We start from the raw sequence: 10,326 nt of genomic DNA, 5'->3' as shown, positions 1-10,326 counted from the left end.
ATAGGGGTTGTATCTTGCACGCGAAAGAAGGATTTACCTTTCTTCCTGCGAATCCATCGTTGGATCGCGTAATAGCGTCTTCGAGATCCATGCACTTGGTTAATGATGGACTACGGAGTGATTTGAGATCTGTGTAAGACGTGATCCAAAGGTCGACGTCTTGAAAGAAGATCAATTACTCTTTTGTGCAAAAGATACAACCGTTAGGTTGCTTAAGCATCAAATCTGAGGGTAGGAGACGGAACCGGGATCTTTGGACTCCGGTGTTTTGTTTTATTTTGGGTGGTTTTTATTTCCCACAACTTCCCCGCTTATAGGACGAACACAAGGAACAAAAATCAGTTGGGGTGGGCTTTCTATTTTAGATTTTTTTTTCTTCTGGTACCTACCATAAAAGCTCAAAAATTAGGCAAAATTAGGTACAGCTTTAACAAGCGAAGTAGCCTATTATTTTAGTATTTCACATATAACATTCTTTTTTTCTTTCTCGCTATGTCTCTCTATCCATCATTGTTTTCTTTTTTCTTTCCTAGATTTTTCTCATCCTCCAAGTTTTTTTTTTCTTTTTCAAAATTTTTGCACCTAAATATTCATAAAATTTAAAAAATGATATGTATATATAATTTCTTATGCTAGATAAAATTAGAAAATCGTACACTATATATTGGTACTGATGAATACTATATTTTAGAAACTATATATCGATTTATCTAGAACTATGTATTGTCTTATCTGATTACTTAATTTGTTTAGTGTATATCATTCCATTATGTAGTGTGCGCTAATAAAAATAATATTTTGAAAACTATGTATCAATTTACTTAATGTGCATCACTTAGTCATATAGTATCTACCAGTAGAAAATATATTCCAAAAATAAGAAAGAAAGAGGTTGTTGCACCCGATTTACTTTTTTTATTTTTTAATCATAGGATCAGACTTCTGCTTTAAGATGAATGCTAAAAAATATGGTAAAATAGAAAGCCGATCCGACATTTAATACGCACACGTTCAATTAGGTGCTCCACGCCAATGCACGTACACGACGACATCAATCGTAGCAAATGATAGGTGGACACTGATGTCCTGTAGACAGGACCATATATGACGTGCCAAATTTTTATTAGCTAGCGGCATGGGAGTGAGGTTTCCCTGCATGTTGTATGAGTATTGGGCTGATGATGTAGCATGGAGGGCCCAACGTATGGGTCAAGAGACAACAGTGTATGGATAGTAAGTATGATAATTAATATCAGGTGCACATCAAGAGAAAAAAAATCAAACTATGATATTTTGCAAACAGTACTTCTGATTAGATGGTATATTGGATGACTAACCATGCGGGATCAATATTATGTTTTTTTGGCTGGTTTTTTTAATTTAGTTTTAAGATATTTTATTTTTTAATTCTCACAAATGTATCTATTTATATTTAGTTTAATTTAATGCATCTAATTTATCAAAAAAAAAAAAAACAAAGTATCTCGCCCTGCTTAATGCGGCATCTCCGTTATTAAGTGGCCTTGTCTCCCTTCATCGAAAGGAATGAGAGGATGTGGCGTGTCCAATTCTCCTGTACCAGCCAGCTGATTTAGTCATGGAGTCAAATCTAAGTTGATTCCAAAATTAATTGCTTTTGAGTCAACAAGTCTCCCTGGCCCGGATTTGATGGCCTGGCTGGCGTGCTAATTGGACCTTGACACAGTAAAGTTGTAAGACAAATTAGATTAGTAGCAAAGCTTGGTGCATGCCCAAGTTTAACCCAAGATTAACTCAAGTACCCTGGAAGGAAAGCAGATGGCGCTCACGTTTTAGAAGCAAGATTTTCACCTTGACCATGATATTGGCTTATGACAAAACTACGGCACTTGCCAATATGTGTATCGAGTATCGGCATATTGGTCAGTATAAATTCATCCATCTCGAACATTAGGCGATAGCCTGATATATTTATGGTTTTTCTTCTATGACCGACCATGTTATGGCCTTCTTCTGAAAATACTACGAGTTTCCATTTACCTTCGTCAAGCAAGTCCAGCCTAAAGACACTCAAGTTGTAAGGCTATTGCCTTACGACGTTACCATGCACTTGCTAGTAGGAATATATGATCTTTTGATGTTATGGTTAACCCATCAAGATTTTCTTCTTGGCTATGCTATTGCCTTGCCTTATGACAATGCCATGCACTTGCTAGTAGGAATATAGATCACTATACGGCACTACCTTGGCCAGTATAAATTAATACATTTTGAATCAAACTTTCGGATATCTATATTTTTCTTGTACAACCATGTTATTTTTTAAGTACCACTTATTTCTACATATATATTCTTAATTTTTTGAGCAAGTTCTATCTTCAAATCTGATGCTACATATTCTATTCAATGCCTTCAGCATCAATTGGTCTTGCTAGTTAATGCATTGTTCTATAATTTAGTATTTTAACCATTATATAAGTCAAGATATGTTTAAACCTTCCATGGTTTTATTTAAAATTCATTTCAAGAAGAAAAGATGGATGTGGTTGCAGCTGGAGATTGCCAGATTTTTGACACCTCAGTTCCGGAACAAAGCTGAGGGCGGCATGGGCCGGGCTTAGTTATGCCCGGTGAGTTTTGCAAGCTAGCACAGTGCTACTTGAGGGGAACTCGGCTACGGTCATCGAATAGATCTAGCAGACGGTTGGCAGTGTGGATGTGTGCCATCCTATGATCCGGGACATTCGAGCTTTGGTCTGTGAGGTAGTTTTTCAAGCTATGCATGTCTACAAGAAGACCAACATGGCCACGGACTGGGCGATCACGTACGTGACTAGTGTATTTTAATTTTATGGGATATATCTGCACTAGATTTGTATGAATCATCCGTTTTAGGAAAGAAAAAAAAAAAAAAAAAAGATAAATGGCCACCCAGGGCATCAATGTATTATGCTTGTCACTTTCATTGGTGGTGCTGCTAGACAACAAGCCTCTAGTTGCCACCGCCACCACTTTGAAGGATGAACCCGGAATGTATCATTAAAAAATATTCTGATGAATTCCCACAGGCATATTTCCATGCGCAACAATACAGATACATACCAAATATACTACCAAAACTCCTAAAAATTGCATGATGGTGGGTGGCTCGAAGGCCACTGAGGCACGCGAGGGTACCGTTAAGTTGCCCGTGATGCGACTGGTGGAGTTGCTGAGAAGGGATTGGCATATATTCCTTTAAATAATCCTACCACTATGATCCCATGGAAGTATATTAGAGCATGACAGATGCATCTTGTAGATAAAAGGATAGAAAGAGGAGCCAGTGGAATCCTTGCAAAAAATCAGGGATCTGTTGGCCAATTTGATCTGTTGCTATGGCTGCTTTCCCGAATATTGCAATGGTTAGTTGGCAAAGTGTCGACGAGAGGATATATAGAACAGAAAAAAAGATCTATGTTGTGGTTTTAAATTGGATTTGCCGACCAACTTTGGTATGCCATCTATACGAATAAGAATCCAACTACTGCTGATGAGGTTCATTCAAGGACATGATGATTGAGATGGATCTGTAGAAAAATCCAAAAACTGTAGCTTGCTGACTTGCTACGGTGGACAACCTTGTACTTGCCATGTATGTGCAGAAATTTTTTAATTCTGTTCGACCTGGCACTGACCATTGTAGACAACCTTGCACTTATCGTTGTAGCCGACCATGTCCTGTAAGCTATGGTAATTCTTTGCATTTCCAAGCTAAACTGATCCACTCTCCCTAAATCTTATTAGTGATTAATGGTTTGTGTGCATTTTGATGGTTTGAAGGAGCAAAGAAAGGGGTGGAATGTCATAGGGGTTCTTCTCGGTTGGACCATTTGGCTAGAGAGAGAGTCCAGATTTTTTGAAACACATCTAGCAGCAAAAAGTGTTGATTCACAAGATCTTCTTCCTCCTGGAGGACTGGACTAAACTTGTCTCCAGAAGACAAGAAATTGGTTGTTTAGTGTGTTCTCATGCTTAAGTTTGTAATTCTTGTCTGGCACCCTTGGGTTCTTTAGTTTCTTCCTTCCCTCTCTTTCTTTTCTTTTTTTTTTTCCATTTTCCTTCTCTCTCCCTCCTTTGAGAGGATTTAATTTTCATTTTCTTACTGAATTTGGGCACATGCTACTACTAAAGATTTTAGATGTAGAATAGTTGTTTTAAAAAGTAGTGTGGATGAGGCAATGATACTGCTAAAGATTTTAAATAAGTTTTTCTTCAACCAAAGAATCATTATGATTTTAGATTCTAAAGGACTAATGACTCTTATTATATCTAAAATCATGTAAATTTTTGCTTATACTCTTTGAACCTAGCAAAATTAGAGTCTCTCATTTATAAAAGGTTGGCACGATTTAAAGTTTTAAACTAGAAATGTAATTGAGATTATTATGGGGATTGAAGCTAGGGGATAGGGGATGTCCGTCACACACACACAAAAGTTGATTGCACCCACAAGTGCTGATTTGAAAATTCTATAATCAGCTAATCCCTTGTCCATGGCAACAAATCCTGTGGATTGCACTGATAATCTTATGCCATATGACAAGAGAAGTGTTTTGTGCACAAAATTAGTGCCTCGCACCATGGCTCTAAGAAATATAGTTGCTTTTACATGGTGTCAGGATCGAGGAGGATGACTCATCCATTTATCATGACGCTCTCATGCATCTTTTTGTTTGGGCTTTTTATTTAAGAGTTATAGCCATAAAAAAAAGATCAGGACTGTAATTAAATACGATATATATTTTTTTCTAAAAAAACAAGATACTGTTTTTTTAAGATATTGGAGGTCACCAATTAACGGCTGCATATGATATATTTATATAGTTATATCAACATTGACATAAATTTTGGCTAACTGGATTAGATATCACTGTTGTGTTTTTATTTGGAATAATTATAACTTCAAATTATTTATTTTTTTACTACAATGTATAAATCTAAATTAGATTCTAAAATACTCAAGACTCTTGTCTCCTCTTTCTCGGCGCCGCCGCCCGCGTTGTCGCCTTGGCCTCCTTGTCTCCGAGCAGCAGCCTCTTGTAGTTGGCATTGGTAAATGCGGCCTTCACTACCCCTTTTCTTCTGCCCTCTCCAAGAGCCCTACAGGGAGGCAAAATCTTGCAATAGCTGCATTAAAAAAAAAAAAAAAAAAAAAAAATCTGTGGGGATAAAGGAGGGAGGAAGATAGGAACAAAGGAGAGTCTAAATGGGGTTTTAACTATGGGGAAAGAAAAAAAAAAGAGAGAGGCAAGTAGGGTTGGAATGCACTCGACTCCTATTTTTCTCTTTTTTTTCCTTTTTTTTAAAAAAATATGATGCGCGGTGCTTTATGATAGGACCAGTAAGCTAGTAGATCTAGTTTAACTAATAATTTTTTATTTGTAAGGGTTTCAAGACCGGTGGAAATCCACCATAATAAGTTTTTTTTTGTTAAACATGAACTAGTTTTTACATGCAAGATGCAGCGACTAGCTGAAGCTCAACAAGATTTTGTCTATGTGAAGCTGTGAAGCTGCAAGCTAGTCTCAATACACAATCTCTCATCGTAAGTGATTTTTTTTATGGTTTAAACTTACTGTAAGAGTTTTCATCCAATAGGATCTCTTTGCAAGCGGCATAAGAGCAGTAGTTATAACTTGCCATAGAAAAAAGTTCTGATAAGTGACATACTACTTATTTCTAGGAGGTTAAATGCAATAATTTGTTCGTATGAATATCCTTTTGAAAATTTGAATTTATATGAATACCCTCTTAAAATTTATATTTATTTCTGTACCTTCATAAAATACTGTTTTTGCACAAATGCTTCTAATATAACGATTCTTCTAATACTATTAATAAAAATCATATTTATTTTAATTAAAAATAAAATAAAATTTTGAAATTACATTTTTGTCCTCCATCGCGATCACCTTATTTACATTTACCCATTAAAAATATTTTAGTCATTTTAATTTGAAACCGTTAATTTTTTAACGGCGTTAGATGGTGTGGGTATATATGTAAAACCAAGAATAAAAAAAAATGTAGAATAGCAAAATAAGTATTTATGAAGGTATATATATGTAAATATTAATTTTGAAATAATATTTATACAAAATTTGATATTTAGGAGGGTATTCATAAAAAAAATAATAATTTGTTTCTCAAGTTGAACTAGACCCTTGGGGGGCATTTGGTATGGGGTGATCGTCTCAGGATCAAGGGTGATGTGGGTGGAGGTGATTAGATCACTGTGTTTGGTTGCACCACAGTGATTCTACGTGATGGTGATCCTAAATCATCTTCACTTCTCAAATCACCGCCCAACCTGGTAATGGGATATCCATCCTTGGGGTCGGAAATTCAAGATTATCCCAGGATAGTGATACTATGTTGAAAATTAAAGACAAAAATACCCTTCAACCTTTTTTTATGCTCGAGTCGTTACCTCTCCCATCCCTCCACTCCGATCTCTTTCATCTCTCCGCTCTCCTTTCCAGCGAGCGTAGGAGAAATGATCCATAAAAAAGGAAGGCCTCCGCCCAAAGGAAGACTTCCGGGAGGCAAAGAGAAGATAACCACATAAGGAAAGGAGAAGGCAAAAAGGCACCGACTTGCGATGAAAGAAGGAGAGGAGAGGAAAGAAAGAGAGAGAGAGAGAGAAAGAGGGGGGGTAGAGAGGTTTCTTGCCCTGTTTTTTGTGTCTGACTGTGACCAAAAGGAAGTAAAGGCCCCATATAAAACGAGAACAGGAGCTGGCTACGAGTCTTCCCCCTTGATGGAAGGGAGGTGGAGAGTTTCCTGGTCTGCAGTTGATGTGATGTTGTAGTTGCTGCATGGGGTTGAATGGCTACTGTGCTGTGATGTTGCAGTTGCTGCTTGGGTACTCACCTGAAGGGGAGATGGTGGGATGGGACTTTTATTAATTAGATGGAGTGAATTTCTGATAATGCCCCTACCTTCTCTTATAGATGGAGTGAATTTGTCCCTTCCTGGACAAATTCTTTCCTTTACCTTGACCATGAAGTGCCATGGGATAACCTTTTCCTATTATGCTCTTGCTTGACATGGTAAACAGTATTGCCAAGCGTTATCGCAGTTATTTAATCAGTTTCATGGGCCTTCTTTTAGAGTAATTACTTTTCCATGCTTCCATTCAAGAATTATATTAAATTGAAGAGGCTTCTTGTCTATCTCTATTAGATTCATGCATCTTTGTTAAAATAGTATACTTGATAGCTTTCTATTTTCATATCATTTGTTAAGTATTTTATACTTATAAAATATTTTTATATTGTTTAAACTGTTTTATATGTGCATATTTAGTCTATATTGATTGCTTATCTTCTTATAGTGTTGTTTATGAGATTTGAATTCACATCAATATCCAATGGAGGATGTTGCTCTGCCAATGATTCTAGGCCCAAAGAACACTGCACCTCTGGTCCCTTGGAAGGAGTTAATATCCTCAATAAAGTATCAACAATTCCCATAATTATATGCCAATGATAATTCAACTCCATAACAAAAAAAATAAAAAATGAGATTAAAATAAGGCATGGGATATAAATAGTTTAATATATTTTTATTTTTGCATAACTAATTTGGCTAACATGGAATTTTTCTTTTTATAACTAAAGTAGTAAAGATTTTGCACTTTTCTTTTGAAATTAAAAGAAAGCTTGCAATGTAAAATTAAATTGTTTGCAGTAAGAACATGTTGGATGTTGTAATAATTTAACTATAATTCAATTTGTTCAAACTTGACGCCATGAAGAGTATTGTTGATAGGACGAAAATATAATCTGATTTTCTTGTGATAAGGGCTACTAAAAGTTGATTATGTGACAAAATTATGAAGCTATTATAGAAATTAATATTTTGACTTACATTTTTGATTCATGAGAATTAAAAACACATAAAAAAATCTATCTAAGATATATCAGGAATATTTGTGGTATTCTGTGGTTAGTGATCTTAGATCTCCGTACCATATCAAACAAGTTATTCATGGATATCCAAAAATTTTAATCACTGGACGATTGCCTACCAAACACAGTAATTTTAGATCACTGGGGATCAAATCACCCTAGCATTTGGATCATTGGGAATCCTAGATCACTGTGGGGGCATTTGGTAACCCCAACAGGATCACCATGGTGATCTAAGATCCCCGGTGATCCAAATACTGGGATGATTTGATCCCCAGTGATCTAAGATCAATGTGTTTGGTAGGCAATGGTCCAGTAATTAAAAGTCCCCGGGTATTCATGAGTAACTTGTTTGGTATAGTACGGGGATCCAAGATCACCGACCACATAATACCACAAATACCCCTGATATATTTTAGATGGATTTTTTATGTATTTTTAATTTTCATGAATCAAAAATGCAAGTCAATATGCTAATTTCTATAATAGCGTCATAATTTTGTCATATATTCTACTTTTAGTAGCTCTTATCCTATATTTATTAATCATATAAAATATATTATAATAAAATATTAATATATCTATCAATATATTAATTATTAATATATTCTATAAAAATATATTTATTACTCCTATAAATTATTAATCTTAAAAAAATATCTTATTTTTATTATAGAATTAATATTTTTTATTTATAATTATAATAATTTTTTAATACTAATAATTATTTTGATTAGAAAAATAAGGTAAATAGAAATAATATATTAAATATTTTCATTATATAAATATAAAATATAATAATATATTTCTACTATAATTTAAAATTATCCTTCAATAATAATAGGATAATAATATGATTAGTAATATATTATAATATAATATATCATTAATATACTATATAATATCAATATAATATTATATATATAGCATTGACATAATATATTGATGGTATATTGAGGGGTATTTTTGTCTTTAATTTTCAATCCAGGATCACTGCCCTGGGGTGATCTTGGATTTCCGACCTTAAGGACGGGTATCCCATCACCGAGTTGGGCAGTGATAGGAGGAGTGGAGGTGATTTAGGATCGCCATGTAGGATCACCGTGGTGCAACCAAATGCGGTGATCTTATCACCTCTACTTACATCACTCTTGATCTGGGGATGATCACCCCATACCAAACGCCCCCGTTGGGATCCCCGAACGCCCCCTTGACGAGCGTAGGTGCCCCCTTAACCCTGCCTTTCGCTGGTCTTGCGGACAACGCACCAAAGGTCTCTTTTCCCGCTCATTGCCAGCGAGCAGAGACCGCGTTAATAATACGAATATAGCCCTTGTATATTCGCTTTGGGAAAACAGATCTTGCCACCGCCATGGCTTACGATCCCACGAACGACGTCGATCGACTCTTCGCTTGCTTCAAGTGCGGAATCTCCACTCCTGGTATGTTCCCCTCCTCTCCTCCTCTTCAAACCCTAATCTCTCTCTCAATTTAGTCAATAAAAGGGTCGCAATGGCCTCCTTCTCCGTTCTTCACCGCCTCCTGGCGTCCAAGATTGTCCTGCCTCTCTCTCTCTCTCCTCTCTCTTTTATCTCTCTCCCAACCTCGCCAAACCCCAAACCCTATGCCTGTTGATGCCCTGGGATATGTCTCTCACTCATCAATCCATCTTTTTTTCGGATTATAACCCTAATTCTCTGATTTCCGATTCTTTTGTGCCTTTTGGGGTAAAATGACACAGAATCCGCACTGAAAGAAAGGAAATCCTGGCTGGAGAGATCCAAGACAGCGAGCTTGGCGAAAAGGGGAGCCTCTCCAGTGGCCGAATTGGTGACACCGACCTCATCTAGGCAAGATGAGCAGGTTTCACCTAATAAAGAGGAGGTAGGATTTTCTTTTCACTATTTCAAAGTTTGAGTACGTTAAAGATTGGTTTTATTTGCTGTGGGTTTTTTCTTTGCTGAGCTTTCTTTGGAGCTGATTGCTTTTTTGTGCTTGATTTGGTCTTTAGATGACACAAAAAGGGTTATCAGAAAAAGAAATCGCAAAATGTTGTTGACCCTTGTGAATATTACTTTCTTGATCATGTTTCTTGGTATTTTATATGGTCTTCTTTCTTGGTGTTTTATTTGGTCTTGGTAGTATTTATAGATAGGTAATTTGAGAATTAGGATTCATATTTTAACCAATTGGAAGCTGGTTATTGTAATATTTTGCCAAGTCCTGTTCTTCTTTTAAAGTAAATGGTATGGCTGATGCTGATTGGGCAGTCCAACTCTTGGCATCTAATAAGCCAAGAAGCTGAAAAATTAGGATCCAGAGTAGTTTCAACAGATGGCGAATTGTTTTAATAAGTAAGTTGTCACTCATCCACTTTTCTGATTCTTTCTTT

At 36.0% G+C, this 10,326-nt stretch overlaps 1 protein-coding gene across 1 annotated transcript in view; it reads left to right on the top strand.

Moving 5' to 3' along the window:
- The first annotated feature begins 9,222 nt into the window (after positions 1 to 9,222).
- Positions 9,223 to 10,326, top strand: part of LOC103718500 (DNA-directed primase/polymerase protein) — a 49,157-nt gene continuing 48,053 nt past the window's right edge. The window contains 2 exon segments of the mRNA XM_039118710.1: positions 9,223 to 9,376; positions 9,676 to 9,818. Of these exon segments, the coding sequence (XP_038974638.1) occupies positions 9,307 to 9,376; positions 9,676 to 9,818 (213 nt within the window). The 5' untranslated portion in view covers positions 9,223 to 9,306.

This window comes from Phoenix dactylifera, unplaced genomic scaffold (assembly GCF_009389715.1).
Source record: "Phoenix dactylifera cultivar Barhee BC4 unplaced genomic scaffold, palm_55x_up_171113_PBpolish2nd_filt_p 000397F, whole genome shotgun sequence".
Taxonomy (NCBI): Eukaryota; Viridiplantae; Streptophyta; class Magnoliopsida; order Arecales; family Arecaceae; genus Phoenix; species Phoenix dactylifera.
Note: the sequence above shows the minus strand (reverse complement) of the source record. Positions and strands in the feature narration are given on the sequence as shown.